The sequence below is a fragment of the Phocoena phocoena genome, chromosome 14 (genome assembly GCF_963924675.1).
Source record: "Phocoena phocoena chromosome 14, mPhoPho1.1, whole genome shotgun sequence".
Lineage (NCBI taxonomy): Eukaryota > Metazoa > Chordata > Mammalia > Artiodactyla > Phocoenidae > Phocoena > Phocoena phocoena.
In genome coordinates, this window is record NC_089232.1 from 11926574 (window position 1) to 11947786 (window position 21213).

At 42.1% G+C, this 21213-nt stretch overlaps 1 protein-coding gene across 1 annotated transcript; it reads right to left on the bottom strand.

The window, feature by feature from the left end:
• Positions 1 to 5548: 5548 nt before the first annotated feature.
• IL1A (interleukin 1 alpha) lies at positions 5549 to 16012 on the bottom strand. Its single transcript, XM_065890665.1, has 6 exons — positions 15962 to 16012; positions 14561 to 14609; positions 13017 to 13239; positions 10491 to 10664; positions 8320 to 8441; positions 5549 to 5963 (listed from the first exon to the last, which is right to left on the bottom strand). The coding sequence occupies exons 1-6, from the start codon at positions 16006 to 16008 to the stop codon at positions 5781 to 5783; spliced, it is 798 nt and encodes a 265-aa protein (XP_065746737.1). The 5' UTR covers positions 16009 to 16012; the 3' UTR covers positions 5549 to 5780.
• Positions 16013 to 21213: the final 5201 nt, after the last annotated feature.

The window sequence follows — 21213 nt, forward strand, 5'->3', positions numbered from 1 at the left end:
GGCAACCACCGTTCTGCTTTCTGTCTATGATTTTGACTACTCTGGGAACCTCATTTAAGAGGAATCACACAGTATTTGCCTTTTTGTGACTGACTTACTTCACTTAGCATTAAGTCCTCAAGGTTCATCCATGTTGTAGCATATGACAGAATTTCCTTCCTTTCTAAGGCTGAATAATGTTCCATTGTATGTATATACTACATTTTGTTCATGCATTCATCTGTCACGGACATTTGGGTTACTTCTACCTTTTGGCTATGGTGAATAATGTACAATTATCTGTTTGAGCCTCTGCTTTCAATTCTTTGGGTATATAACTTGAAATGGTATTACTGGATTATACAGTAACTCTATTTTTAATTTTTTGAGGAACCGCCATACTGTTTTTGGGATGGCTCCTTTTTGATGTATATTTTTGATTAGACCTTATCAGCTGGGTGTATGCCTAACCAAGGAGGGGACAATGGGGGCAGGTCCAGACCCCCTGAGTCCCTAGACACACCTCATTCCTTTTATTTCTGTCCTAAAACTTTTCTTTCAAAAATTTCCCCAGTTTGTCTAGTCCACAGTTTCATTTCCCAAAAGCATTTGGGAAATGCTTTTGGCACTCTATGTGTTAGGGTTCCACTTCCCTAGGTGCCAGAGAGGTGGTGGATAGAGAGGTGGAGCTGTGTGTGGGCCCATTTTTGCCAGGTTTGCTTCACCATTTGGGTGCTCAGCTGGGCATGAAGCCATTGGGGCAGCTCTCCTCTTTGTTTCCAAACAGGGCGTTCAGGAGGGAGCCATGCTGGGGTTTCTGGATTTATATATTTTGACACACTAGTAGTATACAAATATGTTTAAAATAGGACAACTGATCATTATTTAAGTGAAAAACTTGGACTCTTTGTCTAGTGCCATGAATCCTTGCCTAATGGTTAAATCTAGCAGCTGGGCAGAACATTTTTGGTTAATGAGTAAGAAAGCGGCTCATGTACAGTTTCAGAAAAGTGAAAGGAGTTCTCTTGGTCTTTATAGAATCTTAGTGATCGAATGGGTTGCAGAATGAGAAGTCATCTTGTCCACCACCCAGTGCTAGAGTATTCTACAGATCCCATGTGTGCATTGCATCTTTGCAGGAATACTGCTTGGGTCAGGGAGCTGCTTCACCTGTCCTGTTTTTAGACAACTGCTGATTATTATGAAAATTAAAGAAAATAAAAGAGCTCAAATAAGCCTCTTGCCCATTGGTCCTTGTTCTCTGGAGCAACGTGGGCTGACTCTGCACCCTTTTCTAAATTCTTTGGATATTTGAAGAACTATTTTGTAGGACACAAAATATGGAAAAAAGGCTAAATAGGTTTAACAATTCTCAACGCATCTAGCAAAGTATCCATCTTGTGGCTTGAATGGCTTCCCATTGCTCTGAGGCTAAAGTCCTACAACTCCTGCAGGGCCTAGCCTTTGCCTACTTTTACAGCTTCAGCTCGTACCACTGTCCCCTTGGTCACTGTAGTTCAGGCACTCTTGCAAAAATGTTTGTAACCTATTTTTTATACTCTATGATATACTATGTACAAAATGAAAACATGCTCACCAAATTACAGATGTCACAAAACTAAGAGGAAGAGTCAGTGTATAAAAAAAAATCAGAATCTGGAACAATCTAGAAAGATCTGGGGCCAAATAAAGATTAAAACTGAACAGGGATATATTTAAAGTTTTGAATTTAGGATGAGAACCTATAGGTCTTTGTTGCCTACAAACCCTATATGAATCAACAATGTCACTTGCTTTCAAAAAGCTAATGTCACTTTCTAAAAACAGCATGGTGTCTAAAATTGAAAGGACAAGGTCCCACTCTAAGCTGTGCTGGGCTGGCCATATCCTGAATAGTATACCAATTTCTGGGTAACAAGTTTTATGAGAGATATTGACCAGCCAACATTGGCCAAGACTCAAGAGGACAATTTTGACAAATGTATATGGTCATGAAACCACCACACAATCAAGGAATAGGTATAGATACACAAGCATATTTTACATCCAACACGGTACTTACTGTTATCCCAACTATTTCCATCATCCCCCAAAAGTTCAAGTGTAGGTGTATGTAAGCATCAGAGGGATGATTTAATTGGGGGGAGGGTTAGGGAAATATCCTTTCCCTTTTCCTTCCATACCTTGGACCTACAGGTGATGTGGCTCTACACCCATCAATTTGGAGACTGATGTATAAGACCATATTAAAGAAATAGACTCCAACAAGTTCAGTGCTAGGATTGTTGAAGCTCATCATGTTGACCCTCTCACTGTTTATGCAGCTGGGGAGTAGGGAGTAGGGGATATGCATAGCTGACCCTGTTAGAATAATACTTGAGGCCATTTCTTTCTTTTTTTTTAACATCTTTATTGGGGTATAATTGCTTTACAATGGTGTGTTAGTTTCTGCTTTATAACAAAGTGAATCAGCTATACATATACATATGCTCCCATGTGTCTTCCCTCTTGCGTCTCCCTCCCTCCCACTCTCCCCATCCCACCCCTCCAGGCTGTCCCAAAGCCCCGAGCTAATATCCCTGTGCCTTGCGGCTGCTTCCCCCCAGCTATCTACCTTACTACGTTTGTTAGTGTGTATATGTCCATGACTCTCTCTCGCCCTGTCAAAACTCACCCTTCCCCCTCCCCATATCCTCAAGTCCGTTCTCCAGTAGGTCTGCGCCTCTATTCCTGTCTTATCCCTAGGTTCTTCATGACATTTTTTTCCCTTAAATTCCATATATATGTGTTAGCATACGGTATTTGTCTTTTTCTTTCTGACTTACTTCACTCTGTATGACAGACTCTAGGTCTATCCATCTCATTACAAATAATTGAGGCCATTTCTAGAATGATTCAGTATTTCACTGTTAAAGACTGAGCAGCTATTATGCTTTTTAAGATTTCTTGAATTAGTATTGCTTGCTCAGTGTTTTGTATTTCTCTATTTCTTAAAATATTGATACCTAGTATTACCCTAGCCAGACTTGGGGTACAGAAAACCTAGGAAAGTAATGGCAACTAGAAAGAACAGTGTGAAACAAACAAGAGAACAGGTTTTTTCCTTTTCTCTCTGTTTTTCTGCAGTCCTCTGTATCTGTGTCTGTATCCTGTGGTGCTCAATTAGGCTGAGTTTGGCGGTAAGTAATAGCAAACCAAATGTAAATGATTTAAAATCACAATAATGGGACTTCCCTGGTGGTGCAGTGGTCAAGAATCTGCCTGCCAGTGCAGGGGACATGGGTTCGAGCCCTGGTCTGGGAAGATCCCGCATGCCCTGGAACAACTAAGCCTGTGCGCCACAACTACTGAAGCCCCCATGCCTAGAGCCTATGCTCTGCAACAAGAGAAGCCACTGCAATGAGAAACCCGCGCACCATAACGAAGAGTAGCCCCTACTCGCCACAACTAGAGAAAGCCCGCGCACAGCAACGAAGACCCGACGCGGCCAAAAATAAAAAGAATAAAATTGCAATAATGTTTCTTGTGGTCTTAAAGTCTGGCAGTAAGTAGATTCTTAGTGCAACAATGTCATCAGAGATGCTGACTCTATTTCTCCTTCCATTCTGCCATCCTCAGCGTGTGGCTGTGTCTTCCCAAGTGCAAGTTGGTTAGCACAGTTCCAAGCTCTACATCCTCATAGAACATGTCTCATGCAGGAAGGAAGGAAGAAAAAAAAGACTTTCTTCTACATGGCTCTTTTATCAGAGTAGAAAATCTTTCCCAGAAATTGCCCCCAGCAGACATCTCATTAGGCAGGACTAACTCAACGTGACTTAGTCATGGGAGGACAGAATGACCATGATTGGCTCAGACCAATTGGACTCATTCTTTGAGTCCAGTTGGTCTAAGCCAATTCAAGACATATTTCCTTCTGAATGAAGTCAGGGTTCTGTCAGTAAGGAAGATGGGGAGATGGTGATTGGGTGGACAACCGACAGTGTTCATCATATTCTTCTCTTCTCTCTCTGATGTCATTTTTAGGATTTTACCTACTAAAAACCTGCTGATGTCTTCCAAGTCTGTATCTAGTTCTAACTTTTCTTGAGTTCCAGACACTTCATGATCTGCCCATTGTACATCTGCATCTGGGTGTCCTGCCAGTAGCTCAAGTTACGTGTCTAAAATGGTACTCATTATATTTCATCCTAGAACTCCATATTTTCACCAAAAATACTGATTAAGACACCACTACTCACCCTCTCTCCAGTAGCAGGAAACTGACAGTCATCTTGGACTACTCCTTCTCCACTACTTCCCACATCTAATTCCAAGTTCTCTTGATTTCAACTTTTTCCAACTCAACGTACTTTGTATCTATGCTTTCCAAAAGGAGCCATTAGTCCTTAATGTGGCTCTGGATGTGTGAGTTTGTATGGACATATGAGCACATGTGTTGTGTGTAATATGAGCTTTAAATGAACCTGGGAATATTATCATTCTTACGCCTTTTATGCATACTGGCAAGCTAACAAAGGGGAGAGAAAAACCATAAAATCTTGGTATGGTTTTGTAACACTACTTATAGTTATTTACTTTTATTATCTGTTCCTAATTACCATGCTGTAAAATAATGATTAAGACAACATGTAATTATGGGCCAGATTTACTTTTTTCTAAATTATATTCAATTATGATTGATGATAATGTATCAGTTCACACTGTTGATGGTAACGTAACACTACGATTGGATCACAACTTCTAGAACCTAGAAGAAACGTTGCTCATGTTCCAGAAAAGAAAGTTGAGATAACAGTTGTCCTGTGGTTGCCAAAGTTAGGTTCATCCCGTTTTAGCTAGTAGGACTTGAGAGCAGGTGAAATTGAATGACACAAGAATGACAAAGGCAGAGGAGTGAAAGAGTTGGGGCAGTTATCAGTTCAAACGAACAAGGTAACGAATACAAATTTATTATCGTAATTACAGAACTCCCAGGTACTAGAATACAGAGCTTCACTGCAATGGAAAAAGCACAACTTGGATCAAAGTGCCTTAGTGCCTGAAACTCCTTCAGCCTGGAAAACACTGTCTACTATTGTTGAAGATACATGGGCGTACTCAGAGATTGCAAAGAATTGCCATAAATATAATAATGTTACAATTATCTTAGAAATAATATTTATAAATATATAAGTGTAATAAATAATAATTTTAAATAATATTGCGTCCTTTGCCTTCTTCTTGAGGCTCAGCTTCAAGAAGTATTTTACTAAAACGAGCTCACGGATTGGCATAAAATACTGTTGAGGCAGGAAGGATATAGCCATCATTCCCTCCATTTTGAAGATGATCAAACTGAGGTCCCAGAAATGTACAGTGTTTGATAAAGGGTCCATCAGCCACTTAAAAGCAGAAGCTAAGCAGTTGGAGTGAAATCCTGGGTCCATGGCTTCTCATTCCAAATACTATGGTGGGTATTTCTTAGTATTCTTATGCCTTAGTTAACCCATCTGTAATATGGGTAGAGCCTTTTTGGTAGCCACGGTCAGTAGCCCTGGCCCTCCCAAGATTGTATGCGTAATAATAGTTAAAATGATTGGTAGTTTGCAAAGCATAGGGTGTTCTTTAAATAACAAGCAACATTATATGTTAGTGTTGGTTCTACTAGACTTTGTGCCCTCTCTTAGAAAGAGAGTAAATATTCATTTAGAGTTACAAAGGCTCAGCACATGCTCAGAGTGACTAAGAGTGCAGGATTTGACTCCTTCATGTACATGGTACATACAGATTGTCAACACTTCACAAGTAAGTAGACTCCACAGTCAAAGCTGAAAGTCAATGATAGAGGGCAGGCCCCTTGCCAGGTGCACCGGTTTTTCTTGCTTTGTGGCAAAATACAACTTGGGATGGGCAACTGATTTGAAGTGTTGCATACTGCCATGGTTGCTCCAGAGGAAGAGGAGATTGGTCTCATCTTTGATGGTTTGGGGTGTCTCAGGCATCTCCTAGGATAAGGAAAACAAAGATCTATTAAAAGAGAACAGGAAGATGCTAAAAAAAGAACTGATGCTCAATCCCTTGGCGTTTGGTCTTCATGAGATACACAGCACTTTAGGACTATGACTAGGTAACATGATGATATAGGTTCTTCATTCATTTGTTCATTCAGAAAGCATTTATTACATGCCTGTTAGATGTACGGCCCCATCTATTCATAATAATCGATCTCCTCAGTTAACTGGAGAGAAATCCAATGTCATCATGAAGACCGCCAAAGACACTAGTGTCTCACTGTATCCTGACAGGTAGGGTGAAACATTCTTCTTGTCCTGCCTGAACATGGGAATAGAACATTTTGCATCAGATATGAGCACTAAGGACGCTAAGACCTGGAAATCTTTTGACCTCTAAATGTACAAAACATACTTTGGGAAAATAACTTAGAATTTAGACATGTTTATCTCTGTATTTAAGTCAACAACTGAAGACTAAAGAAACCCAAATCTCACACACACACATACACAAAACTTTCCAGGCATATTAGAAGCTGAATCCTTTCAATACAATGTTTTGAAAATTGTGATCCCTTTAGACGGCACTCCTCTTGTTCCTCTTGCGAGTATGAAAAAAATTTAACAGTACTTTCATGGAAAAACAAAATTCAAGTTCTAACTTAAGATGCTTCTTCTCTATCCTTTTAATAGAAAAGAACTGAATACCCTTTTGAGGTTTCCTTGGGTTTTTCAATGTCAACAAGGATTTTATTTCTCAAACCTATTTCTCTCCCAGTTTCCCCCTCTTCCTCTTGTTGGTTCTATCTCCAAAATATAACCAGATTCTGTCTCCTTCTTTCCACCTGTCTCACAACTCCCGCCCCCGCCCACCCCGACTGTTACTACCACATCTTAATCAGATTTTCCCTATTGCCTCCTTTCTGATCTATTCTCTGAGTTAGAAAATATAAGTAAAGTCAGGATACTTCCCTGTTTGAAGTCCTTTCCTCTATTTATCTTTCCTTTTTTTCAGGGTGTCCCAGCTCCTTGGGTGTCCCTTCTGATCTTTGAAGCTGACCTTGTAAAGCTCTAGGGCTGGGTGCACTCAGATCCCTCTGTTTGGAATGCCACCCCCACCCCCGATGGCATGCTCCCTCCTAGCAGCAGCTCTCATCTCTAGGGAGCTCTGTGTAAAAGCATGCTCTCATTTTCTCTATCTCAGCGCCCTGTTCATTGGCTTTACAGCATCTTGCACTTTTTGCTGGTTGTTTGGCTCGTCTATTGTCTGTGCCCTTCAGAAGAGTGAGTTCTATAAGGCTTTGGCTCACCACTGTCTACTGAGCTGTTGACACTGCTTGAAAAATAGAAGCCTCTCAATAAACAACGTTTGTTGAATGAATTCACGAATGAAGCTACTGCCCTACTCTATAGACATTCACTTTCATCTGACTTGATCCAGGAAGAGAGACACATGCAGCCACGTAAATCCTAGTTAGGGTGGGAGCGGGGGTTGGATTTTACACATTTACTGAATAAGAGTCACCCACTAATCAGTGGAGAAAACATTTGGCTCTAGTGGGCATGTGTGTGTGTCTGTATGTTTGGAGGGGAATGTGGTAGTAGAGATGAGGCTGGGCTGAGAGAGAAAACTGGCACCAAGGAAGAGAGAGAGCCACTGCAGTCAGAAGGCCAGGGTTTGAGCCTTGGCTCCCAGCTTTTGCTTTGTACCCACTGGCAGGTGATTAATTCTCTGTGATCTCAGTGGCTTATTTGACGCTCTTGGAGGCAGGTCCCCTGGTACTAAAGCCTACTGTCATGTAGGTCAGATAGTAGATGTCAGTAAAGCTCAAAGAGGGATGCAATAAACAGATGCCCAGGGATGGGAGGTGAATAGGACCAGGCAGGGAAAAGAGAAAGAAGAAGGCAGTTTGCCTTTTATGTAATTTTGCCACCTCTACCTCCACAGATCCTGCCTAGAACTGCCTCTGAATATAGTGGGTAAGAAGTAGGATGGGGGCTTCCCTGGTGGCGCAGTGGTTGAGAGTCCGCCTGCCGATGCAGGGGACACGGGTTCATGCCCCGGTCCAGGAAGATCCCACATGCCGCGGAGCGGCTGGGCCCGTGAGCCACGGCCGCTGAGCCTGCGCATCCGGAGCCTGTGCTCTGCAACGGGAGGGGCCACAACAGTGAGAGGCCCGCGTACCACAAAAAAATTAAAGAAGTAGGATGGGAAGGCAGGTGGGCAGGTAGGACTGTGGTAGGAAGAAAAGAAGACTGTGCCATCCTGCTACGGGTGTCTGCCTCTTGGGATCATCTACAAATGCATGGGTTGTAAATGAAGGTAAATTGGAGACTGAGAACAACTGACCTTTAGCAATACGGGTTCGTCTTCGTTTTGAGCACAAACAAATAGTTGAGTTTTTGAGATTCTTAGAGTCACAGGAAGTTGAGTATCGTCTCCTGATGTATAAGCAGCTATGTCAAATTCCACTGGCAAAGAGAAAAGCCAAAAAAAAAAAAAAAAGTAAATCCATTGTATTTGTGTAAAAATCAAGTGTTTATGAAGATGCTGTGTGTGGGCTTCCCTGGTGGCACAGCGGTTAGGAATCCGCCTACCAATGCAGGGGACACGGGTTCGAGCCCTGGTCCAGGAGGATCCCACATGCCACAGAGCAATTCAGTCTGTGCATCACAACCACTGAGCCTGTGCTCTAGAGCCCATGAGCCACAACTACTGAGCTCACGTGCTGCAACTACTGAAGCCCACATGCCTAGAGCCCGTGCTCTGCAACAAGAGAAGCCACCGCAATGAGAAGCCCGTGCACTGAGACGAAGAGTAGCCCCCGTTCACCGCAAATAGAGAAAGCCCGCACATAGCAACGAAGACCCAATGCAGCCCAAAATAAATAAATAAGAAATAAATTTATATATATATATAAAAAAGATGCTCTGTGTGTGTGTGCAGTTATGTCCCCAACTATGGTGTAAGTACCCAAAGGTCAGGAATGGAATTTATACATCTTTGTATCCTTCACAATGTCTGCCTTATTCACTAGGCAGGTAAATACTTGGTTAATGGCTTTGGAATTTTCTATGTTGAATGAATGCTTGGGGGCTGCATATTTATCGAATCTCTTGTAATTATATTAGTGGGATAAGACCCTGGAATTTGTGAAGTCATGAGTAAAATGGAGGGGTTTAGAAGCTGATACACTCACATGTTGCTAAGGATAGTGAAAGGTAGTTCAGTTTTCCTTCGAGAACAATGCTTAATAAGAGCTGTAAAATTATTTATGCCTAGAAATCCAGCATCTGGGATACATTCCAAGAAATAAGCTCATAGAGAAAGAAATAATTTAAACAAAGACATTTGCAACTGAATTATTTAGAGCAAACCCAAGGCACCAGCATGGCAACATGATTGAATATTCTAGTGCCATTAAAAATGACAAATACATATACTCTGTCAATATGTGGGAAAATTGTGTGAAATAATATTAAGTAGGAAAGTAGAACACAAAATAATTTGTAAATGTCTTAGAGTGGAAAGCATGTTAGCCGAAATATATCCAATCAGAAAGAGCTCTGCTTGTTTATCACAGAGTAGCCTCTTTGGACCTCTGAGGATAATTTTGTTTACTGATGACATGTCCTTAAGCTGAAATACGTACACCATGGAAATTGGATCGTTGTGACAAAATTTCTTGCATCCTAAATTTCATTCTTCAGAACATATTTGCAGCTTATTGGCTACTTTGCCTCACAATTATGTTATCAGAGATAATGATTCTTGGGCTTCCCTGGTAGCGCAGTGGTTAAGAATCCGCCCGCCAGTGCAGGGGACACGGGTTCGAGCCCTGGTCCAGGAAGATCCCACATGCCGCGAAACAACTAAGCCTGTGCACCACAACTACTGAGTTCACGTGCTGCAACTACTGAAGCCCTCACGCCTAGAGCCCGTGCTCCACAACAAGAGAAGCCGCAACAATGAGAAGCCCGAGCACCACAAGGAAAAGAAGCCCCCTGCTCGTCGCAGCTACAGAAAGCCCGTGTACAGCAACGAAGTCCCAACACAGCAAAAAAATAAACAAACAAACAAATAAATATATATATATATATATATAAAAAGATAATGATTCTTCCTAGTTTGGTGTTATTTGGAAGTTTGATCAGCAGGGTCCTCATTGGCTTCTGAGTAAATTTGCATAAGTCACTGAATATTTCTGAGGCTCTGTTTACTTACCTTTAAAATCAAGGATAAGACTATCTCAGAGAACCAAAGGAGACAGTATCTCAGAAAGCTTTAAACTGCACTTAGAGCTTTCATAGCTAAGACACTTCTCTCTTGTTAAAGCTTCCAGATTTGGCTGAAGCTCCTGTCCTTGCCCAGAACTTTTACAAGGGGTGATGTGCTTCATCCTATTCTAGATAAATCGTGCAAAGCCAGGAATCTAGAGAGGTTTATTCTTTAAAAGCAGAAAGCTTAAAAGAATACAGAAATAAAAAGGGTGGGGGAAGATGACAGAATTGTCCATTTACCTGCCTCATCCAGATTATTTAATGCAGCAGCCATGAGGTGTTGACCTGACGGATGTAGAACTATACTTTGATGGAGGGCGTCATTCAGGATGTATTGCTGTTGGATGAGCTTGATAAAGTTGTATTTCATGTTGCTCTGGAAGCTGTAATGTGCTGATCTGGGCTTGATGATTTCTAAAACCGTTATCACGAGCTCAGATTAATGTCCAAGTACAAACATAGATGATATACATGCTCTAATACAAGCTATTGAAGGGACATGAAGAATATCCCAGTCTAGGTTAGGAAACTGAGAGAGAAGTGAAATCACCCTGTCAGCAGAATTGGTTCTAGGATTATCCCTGTGGTTACTTATTTGTTTCTTTTTAAACTTAGATTCTTCAGGCAATAGTTTTTTTTTTTAAAGATTACCTGTACAACTTTTTTGGTTGTTTGGATGTTTGTAAGTAACCAGGAAGACTCCTTGTATATTCTCCACCTATATTTTCAAATGAATGCACTCTGAGAAAATAATGAATCCACTAGGAATTTTATATGTCACTGAGGTGCAGGTCTAAATGTCTGCCACCTTTTTTTTTTTTTAATCTTTATTGGAATATAATTGCTGTACAATGGTGTGTCAGTTTCTGCTTTATAACAAAGTGAATCAGCTATACATATATCCCCGTATCTCCTCCCTCTTGCATCTCCCTCCCACCCTCCCTATCCCACCCCTCTAGGTGGTCACAAAGCACCGAGCTGATCTCCCTGTGCTATGCGGCTGCTTCCCACTAGCTATCGCTTTCACATTTGGTAGTGTATATATGTCCATGCCTCTTTCTCACTTCGTCCCATCTTACCTTTCCCCCTCCCTGTGTCCTCAAGTCCATTCTTTACGTCTGCGTCTTTATTCCTCTCTTGCCCCATGTTCTTCAGAACCAGTTTTTTTTTTTTAGATTCCATATACATGTATTAGCATACAGTATTTGTTTTTCTCTTTCTGACTTCACTCTGTATGACAGACTCTAGGTCCATCCACCTCATTACAAATAACTCAATTTTGTTTCTTTTTATGGCTGAGTAATATTCCATTGTATATATGTGCCACATCTTCTTTATCCATTCATCTGTCGATGGACACTTAGGTTGCTTCCGTGTCCTGGCTATGGTAAATAGTGCTGCGATGAACACTGTGGTACATGACTCTTTTTGAATTATGGTTTTCTCAGGGTATATGCCCAGTAGTGGGATTGCTGGGTCATATGGTAGTTCTATTTTTAGTTTTTTAAGGAACCTCCATACTGTTCTCCATAGTCTGCCACCTTTCTTTTTATTTTTTGAAAAAAAATTTTTTTATTTTGTTTTTTCTATCTACCACCTTTCTGAACAGGGGTATATGTCAATAGCTTCACAAATCCTCATGGCTCTGAATAATTCGACTTCCAGGAATATTTTATTCTAAGGAAATAAATGATAGAAATGAAGATTTATTGATATGGCTCTTCATTGTCACACTACTTCTAATGGTAAAAAACTGGAGCTCTAAAACGTCTTTTATTTATTGACAAATGAAAAAAGTTGGATATTAAATTGTATGTAATTGACCTAATAATGTTTAACGTATATTCCTGTGTGTGTATGCACATAGAGAAGACTTTAAGGAAGGTAACATAGCGCTGGCAGTGGTAAACTCTGAGGGTTGGTATGAGTGTGCGTGGTTTTAATTTTCATTCTTGTATTTTCCGATTTTCTAGGTGAACATGTGTTAATATTTAGCTGTTACTTTAAAAATGTTAGGTTTATATCTCATGTGGAGGCTAGTCTAGTGAAGGCATGGGAGAAAAATCATGACTTCTATAGTCAGATAGAACAGACATGGTTTGACACTTTACTACTTACACACTGTGAGATTTTGGGCAGGTCGCTATCTCACTGAGCTTACTTTCCTCATATACAAAACAAGAACGTAGGATTGTTGTGAAGGTGAGAGATAATGCAGCCATTAGTAAGTTAGTAGTGTCGGTAGTATTAACAAAATAGTAGTAGTAATAATGCTAATAATAGCTAACATTTTTTAGGTGGTTTCTATGTGCCAGGCATTATTTTAGTCCAGAAGCTTGCAAGTATCGACTCATTTAATCTTCACAACAGTTAGGGGATTACCCCCGTTTTACAGTAGAGGAAACTGAAGTACAGAAAGGTTAAGTAACTTGCCCAAGGAGACATAATTAGTATGTGGAGGAGCATGACTTCCACAGTGGAAGTCATCCACTAGCAGTATATAACTGCTTTCTGTCGAAAGGCGCAAAGTCACATGACCTTAAGAATATGGCCACGAAGTGAGCCTGTGAGCAGGTATGCTAAACTCAAGCCACTGCTGGCCTCTTCCCACTGGAGAAGGCTAAAAATTAATTTTCCTTTCTTATAGTTACCAGACGAATGGTTGGCTGCCCTCTTGTTACTCAAGGTTTTATTTTTCCCTGTACTCTGCTGTCCCCATTTGCTTAAAAATAGAAAACAAAGATATTATTGCACTTGACCCCTTACCTTCTTCCGTATCATCGGCAATGTCTTCCAGGTCATCGTCGGTGAGGAAACGATTTAAACTCAACCATCTGTTCTTCAGAATCTTCCCGTTGGCTGCCACCATCATCACGTTTTCCTTGAAGGTAAGCTTGGATGTCTTAGAGGTTTCAGGGGTATTCAGAGACATATATTTGTCTATGCAGTCCTGATGAAGTGGTTCATAGCTTGCATCGTAGAAGGACTTCTGTGAGGAAGGAAAATGAAAACTGAGAGGCTGCCCATGGCCATAGAATGAGACTCCTTTATAATAGGAGTTTTATTCAACAGACTTAGAGAGAAGGATGTCCATTTTGGTCTCGGGTAACCCATGTTTCATCAGTCTTTCCCTCCTTCCTCCTTTCCTCCTTTCCTTTCTCCTTCTTCCTTTCCTTTTCCTCTGCCTCCTTCCTCTTTACCCACTTCCTCCCATCCCTCCTTTGAGGATTTCCCTGAAAAGATGTGATCTTTGTCATCCAACCACAGACTCAAAAATGAGATCTTGTTATACTTAGTGAAGTAAGTCAGAGAAAGACAAATACTATATGATATCACTTACATGTGGAATCTAAAAAATAATACAAATGAACCTATATACAAAACAGAAATAGACTCACAGACATAGAAAACAAACTTATGGTTACCAAAGGGGAGACGTAAGGGGGGAGGGGCAAATTAGGGATATGGGATTAAGAGATACACACTACTATACATAAAATAGATAAGCAACAAGGATTTACTGTATAGCACAGGAAATTATATTCAATATCTTGTAATAGCCTATATCAGAAAAAAAACTGTATCGCTATGCTTTCCTCCTGAAACTAACACAATGTTGTAAATCAACTATATTTCAGTAAAAAAAATGACATGTTGTAATGAAACAGGTCTACAAGTGATCTTAGTGAGTGGTAGCCTTCTAGTCAGTTCCCCCTCAGGAGGTCAAACACCTACTTGACAATGCTTAAATATTTTAGAAATACTCCTCTAGGTATAGCTTTTAGAACTAGTACCAAAGACACACAAAGCAGTACCTATTTGTGGTCTCCTAACCAAATAACACAGCACGTGAATGGCTGCAGATTTTTTACTTTCAACTGGTCTGCTTCTTCCACCTCAGCTTCATGGGCTATTACACTTAGAGGGCTATCTCTAATCTCTGGAGCTAGTGTTAGAGAAGGTGTCAACAACACGTCACTTAAGGAGACAGACCCCTGGTGAAGTGGCCCAAAGGGGCTGTCCCAGGATGGCAAAACCAACATTCTGATTGAAGGCTGACGCAGGAGACTCCATTCTTGGAGTTTCAGGTGAGTTCTGCTCTGTTCTGGGAAAATCTGGTGAGCATGAATGATGCCATCAACTGTTAGTGCAAAGAGGCAGTTGGTCTCACTTATAATGAAAAAATGCATGTCTCTGGACTTCTAGTGAAGGTAAAACAGAAGCATCTAAGATTCAAGCCATTGTTGTACTAGTGGAGAAAATACTGCGTAAACACAGCAATCTCATAAGAATTACGGTCATATGCTTACCTGATTCAGAGACAGATGGTCAATTTCGGAAGTGTATTCTTCATTTTCACTGTTAAACAAGAGGATGAGAATTTAATTCTGTTTGTTATATCACTACAGTCACTGGGCAACATATTTTAATAACTATATTAGCTTTGGGTAACACACACACACACACACGGCCATTACTGTCATCTTTGAAAATTAAGGTCCTCTGTGCATACACACCCATACAGTAATTTGTACTTGATAATTTGGAATTAGTAATCATCGGGCCAGGCCTTGAACTCTACCTGTGCTCTATCTATAAAAACGAGGCTTGGCTAACCAATTGAAGAGTTGTAATTGAATTTCGGGGAAAAATTTTAAGCTCCTCACGAGAGAAGAAACACTTTTGAAGCACCTCATTTACATTTGAACCAAATGGGTTATACGTTACACTTTGCTTTCATGTATCTACTAAAACAGATTTAATAATTTATATTTTGCCAAATATCCAGGAAACATTTCCATAGTCTAGTTTGTGGTTAGTGTATCTTAATAGGTAATGGGAATACCATGTTGGCTTAAAGTGTTATACAATTTTAACTTTTTATTCATCATCTTTCTCCTATGTCTGAATGAGATTGACCGTGTGTGTTTCACATGCTCAAATTGCTGTGAAGCCATTTCCTCTTCCAGATTGAGATCAAGAAGTTTTCCTGAGAAAGGTTTCTCTTTCTGACAATCCATTAAAACTCCTTACTGTATCAGGGCATGTGAACCAGACTGAAGCTGTGTCTAAGCAGATGTTGAAAACCACTAGGACTCAGCAGCCCTTAAAAGTGATCTTTCGGGCTTCCCTGGTGGCGCAGTGGTTGAGAATCTGCCTGCTAATGCAGGGCACACGGGTTCAAGCCCTGGTCTGGGCAGATCCCACATGCCGCGGAGCAACTGGGCCCGTGGGCCACAACTACTGAGCCTGCGTGTCTGGAGCCCGTGCTCCACAACAAGAGAGGCCGCGATAGTGAGAGGCCCGCGCACGGCGATGAAGAGTGGCCCCCCGCTTGCCACAACTAGAGAAAGCCCTCGCACAGAAACGAAGACCCAACACACCAAAACTAAATAAAGAAATGAATAAACTCCTACCCCCAACATCTAAAAAAAACAAAACCAAAAAACCAACCTGATTAAAAAATGGGCAAAAGACCTGAATAGACATTTAAAAAAAAAAAAAAAAAAGTGATCTTTCTAGAATGGCTGCCTCCCTGTCAATTTCACCTCAGTTTAAATTCTGGGTGCTGTTTCCCTGGGTCTTCACTGAACCTGCCCTGACTTCAGAGGTAGGACACATCTTTACAGCCTCTGCGGGTCTGGCCCAGCTGGATTCTAATGTACCTTGATCCCCTCATTAAATCACAAGAGACAGAAGCTCTTTCCTACCTGTAACAGTTCTTCAGGTCTTCAAAGAGGTCAGGGACTTTGGCCATCTTCACTTCTGCAACAAAGAACACCAGTAGCTGTCAGCCCTGCCAGCCTCTGAACCAGATGCCAGCAACGAGAACCACCTCCCCTTTGTGTTTCTTGAGACATTTAATGAATGACTTAGCTCACACTCAGCGTTCTTCTTTTCACTCCCTTGAATTATTTGCATATGTATTTACCTCCTCTGCTACTCAGTAAACTTCAAGGAAAGCCTTGGTTGCACCCTCCAATGCCCTCATATGTAACCAGTTCCTCTGTCCCTCAATTTCCCACCAGTAGAGAGAATCGTTTTCTGAAATCTGACTGTGATTCTAACTCACACACCAAACCAGAGAGGGATGGGAAAGGAAGGAAGAGGCTTTAGCTTCAGAGGAGGCAGTTTGAGAGATCACAGCCAAGGGGAAAAACAAAAAAAAAATGTTTTAAGATCCAAAGATGTGATAAGGACTTTACCTTTGCTGACTCCAGCGAGCAACAGTGAAATGACTTGTTCTCTTTCCGTGTGGAGACTGTAGCCCCAGTCAGCTTTCTTCGCCTTTTGTCTGTTCTGGAGTGGGCGTGGCCATGATTGCACCACTGGAAATTCACAGGGAAAAATTCTGCTTTGTATTTTTTTAAGTTCATTCAACCTTATACTGGCCAAAATAATGACAAACAATATACCTGATCACAGTGTTTGCAGAGATTCCAGGAGTTTCTGACTTGGTTCATTTATTTATTGCTTTGCTCTAAACAGTTATAAACATGTAGTCTTAGAAAAAGGGAAGAAGAACAGGAAACTTAAGTTTCTAAAAATATTTGGTGGGGGATGGAGGGAGAACTACTAAAAGCAGAATTGTAGATGGTTAGAGTTGGAGGGGCGCTTAGGAGTCGTAGTTCGTGTTTTGGCTTAATTTGTTTATTGCGCCCCAGGGCTGAGTATGAATTGATGGAATACTTGGAAGCCCCCCCGGCAGCTAAGGGGTGGCTCTTGAGAGAAGACGATCCGTCTTTTCTGAAGAGGGAGGTCTGCTTGAGTAGGCATACATCACTCTGAGTATGGGGTGACAACCTCTCCGTTAGGGCAGGGTAGAGGAGAGAAAAATGATAGTCAACCACAGAAGTCAATCCTTTACTCCTCTGAATACTGTCAATCCATTTCAGACAGAAGTGACAGAGCTTTAGGAGAAAACTCTTTACCTGGCCATGTTTGGCTTCTACCAGAGCCCAGAGAGAAGAATGGTCTTCTCTAGGATAAACCCAAGGTGTGTGAGGATAGCTGCAGACTCAGGGAGGTATGGACAAGGCTGGAAGCCAGTGGCTGGATTCAAGAATGGAGACTGGGGGACTTCCCTGGTGGTCCATTGGTTAAGACTCCACGCTTCCACTGCAGGGGCCTGGATTCCATCCCTGGTCGGGGAGCTAAGATCACGCATGCTGCGTGGCACGGTCAAAAATAAAAGAAGAATGGAGATTGAGAAAGGAAGGGACTCAGGGACTCTTATACACGACCCTGATTCAGTGTTACCTGGCTGTTATCATCAGAGACTTTCTCAGTATACTGAGGCTGGCCCAGTTCAGGTGACAGAACACCAGACTCTTAGCAGATAAATGTTTCAGGTTTCCTGGTTGGAGTTTAAGCCATATAATTTAAAATAAAGGAAATGGATGGGAAAAGAGGGTAGAGGAGGAATATAAAAAGTAAAGAGAGGAAGGCAAGACACCACAATGCAACTTGATATTAAAAGCAAAAAAGCTCAGAAGGGCTAGGAGTAAAGTGGTTTGGTGTGAGTTGAGTAAAGTATGCTGTGTGGGCCTTGTTTAACGTAAATCATGAGATTGGTTAGGTGACCATTAAGGTCTGTCCCGGGTGCAAAATCTCTGGTACTGATTCTATTGTCCAGTTCAGTTCCTCCTGTTCACAGACCTGGTGTTATAATAGTTATAAATAAGAGCCACAGGAATAATTGGCATCCTGGGTGCAGGCAATGTAGATGTAGGACCAGACTGGGACGAGCTTGGGTGTCTCAGGATGGATCCTTTTGTGAAGGGTGTTGGCAGTCTGTGCTTCTCTTTCAGGCGACACAGAAATATTAACACTCGTTACCCCCTCAGCCTCCTACGGATCTTGTGAGGACTATCACTAAGAAACAGTTGCAAAGCACGTAGTGAACGTGGGCTGCTATGGAGATGCAATTAAACAAAAATAATAACAGCGCTAACGATGGCTTCTGTCACTTGGGACCCTGTGGAGTCATCGTAAGGTTCACTGAAGATAATGTGGTCCTTATGAAAATAATGACTTGGAACTTCAACAGGGAGGACATTTCCAGGTGAAGGCCTCCACTGAAACCGAGGGTGGGTTCAGTTTCTGGGAGGAATACATACCACCTCTTTGGTAATCCAGGAAAAATACCCTTGGTTCCACCATCAGTGGCAACACCCATCCTGGCCGATGTCACATCTCTGTCATAGAAAATTACTCAAATGTGGTTGCTGAATTTCTCAAGGAGGGTCTGAACTGATTTTCTAGCCAATCAACTCAGGTTGTGTCTCACTGAACTTTTTCCTGGACATGACCTTTTTGGAAACTGGTTTTTAAAGGAAGAACAAAAATGTGGGTGAGGTTTAGAGAGTGAGAAGTCCTTGCTTTGTTTTGGGGAACGTGCTTTTCTGTGAGTGTGAACAAAGCTTGACTTGCAAGTAATTCTCAGCACCACACCACCTCTTTCTAGGAAACAGAGAGAGGAACATACTGGAGCCCCAAGTGTGTTTGTGGGTTGTCCTGCGACTGGGAATTTGGATGGTTTCCTGTATCCACTTCTTGACTCCGGGGAGGCCTCAAAAATCCTTCTTTAGTCATTTTAATCTAAATCATTCAGAAAAGAGTTATTGTGCCCTTATTCTGTGCCAGGGGTTTTGCTGGGCATCAGTATTTTTCTTTCATGATTCACAAAATTAGACAGGTATTGGGGCTTCCCTGGTGGCACAGGGATTAAGAATCCACCTGCCAATGCAGGGGACACAGGTTCGAGCCCTGGTCCGGGAAGATCCCACAGGCTGCTGGGCGACTAAGCCCGTGCGCCACAACTACTGAGCCTGTGCTCTAGGACCCCGTGAGCCACAACTACTGAGGCCGCGTGCCTAGAGTCCGTGCTCTGCTACAAGAGAAGCCACCACAAATGAGAAGCCCATGCACTGCAACGAAGAGTAGCCCCTGCTCGCCACAACTAGAGAAAGCCTGCACGCAGCAACAAAGGCCCAATGCAGCCAAAAATAAATAAAATTAAACCTTAAAAAAAAAATTATAAGGCTTCCCTGGTGGCCCAGTGGTTGAGAGTCTGCCTGCCGATGCAGGGGACAAGGGTTTGTGCCCTGGTCCGGGAAGATCCCACGTGCCGCGGAGCGGCTGGGCCCGTGAGCCATGGCCACTGAGCCTGCGCCTCCGGAGCCTGTGCTCCGCAACGGGAGAGGCCACAACAGTGAGAGGCCCGCGTACCGCAAAAAAAAAAAAAATAAGTAAATAAAAAATTATATAGGTATGCAGGATGAGAGGATGTAGTATTTTGGTAGGTGATTGGATACGCTTTATGAGCTTGGAGGCTGTGGGTCTAACAGTCACGGTGGTGCTTTTCACTTGAAAACTGCTTTACATAGTTCACAAAGAACTCTCACCCGCGCTGTCTCACTGGCTCCTCACTTTACCTACGAGAGACAGTGATTACCATGCCCTTTCACAGCTGAGGACCCTTGAAGAGGTTAAGTGACCAACCTATGGTCACCAAACTGGCAGAGCCAGCACTTGAACTCAGGTTTCTGATTCCAAGTCCAAGCTTCTCTTTCCACTGCATATAGATGCGCCAGTCTCTTACCACCACCAACGCCAAATGACAGGGCTGAAACTGATTGTCCTTAAAGGTCTTTCCTGCCTCAAACAGCCTATCATTCAGTGATTCTAAGGTTCTTTGTAAAAAAAAAAAATAAAATAAAAAAAAGAAATGGTTTGAAATAGCTTTCCTCTCTTCTTCTATGAAATCTCACTTTTTTCTTTGGAAATACAGGAAAGGGGTGAAGGCGATCAGCATCATCGAGTACATGATCGTGGTAGAGTCTGAATGGGGACTTTGGTGATGCTCTTGCCATTGTACCACGAAGACAGGAATCATCTGTAAACGTCTTGGGAACCAACTTTAAAATCATTGCATGTAGTTGGATGTGACAGGGTGACAGAGTGCTTGATTGAAGGGAGATAATCAAATCTGTGAGGTCGGTATTCTTATCACATTTATAGAAGAGGAAACCTAGGTCCAGGGAGATGGAGCAATCTGTCTAAGATCGCAAGGTTACCAAGTTGCCGAAATGGAATTCAGATTCCAGCGTCGAGGCTCAATCAACCACGAGGGATTCTCTTTTTCTTAGTGGGTGACCTCTTTCTTTCTTTCTTTCTTGTTAATCTCTAATTTCTTCTGCTTTGTCTTGTTAGTCTTTCGAAGGACCTAGAATGATATGTTGGAGAAGGATGCACCTCAGACACTATCTAGATTAAACACTTCCTAAAAGAGGAAGTAGGCTCAGAGAGGGGGAGCGTCAATGTCCCGAGGCCACGTGGAGAGTTCATGATGAGAGTGGGAACGAAAAATGAAAACTCGCTGTTTCTTGATTTCTAGTTCAAAATATCCCACTACCTAGTGACACTGGCTCTGTAGTAAAGAAAGGGAAGGTGAAGATATAATCTCTCTATGGCTCCTCATTAGTAAGCAAAAAAGGAGTTAAAAAAATGAAACCCCATTCAGTGAGCGAAACCAGTTATGGTTTCTGCTCTCCTGGAAGCTGACAGCAAAAGTGTTCATCAATAATCCCCTATATGAGTAGATATGTACACACTGAGATAAAAGTGTTGTGAGGGCATTGAACAGAGGAGCTAGTCTGAGATCGGGAGTGGGTAGTTCAATGGGAAGGGAAGAGGGAATGTTCCAGGCAGAGAAAAAGTCATGGGGGTCAAATGATGACATGAAAGCAGGGCATCGAGGCTGGAGCCCAGAGTTGAGGGGAGTTAAGAAGGTGGTGAGATGAGGGTGGGAAGGGAGGCAAGAGCCAGCTGGGCAGCGCCTTGTGTCGACCCCACTAGGGTCTTTACCCATTTAATTTTGGGTAAACTTTGGGCAAGTGCTCTGGGAACTCGGAGAGCATAGGGATGGCTGTGGCTTGGAGCAGATGGAGAAATTCAAGTT

What these genes read in the sequence shown, in the direction of transcription:
- IL1A (XM_065890665.1), bottom strand. Translation starts at nt 16,008, where the DNA reads ATGGCCAAAGTCCCTGACCTCTTTGAAGACCTGAAGAACTGTTACAG. An exon ending in GACCTGAAGAACTGTTACAG is followed by an intron (nt 14,610 to 15,961) that starts GTAGGAAAGAGC and finishes CTTGTTTAACAG; the next exon opens with TGAAAATGAAGAATACACTT. An exon ending in AAATAATCTGGATGAGGCAG is followed by an intron (nt 8,442 to 10,490) that starts GTAAATGGACAA and finishes TCTCTTTGCCAG; the next exon opens with TGGAATTTGACATAGCTGCT.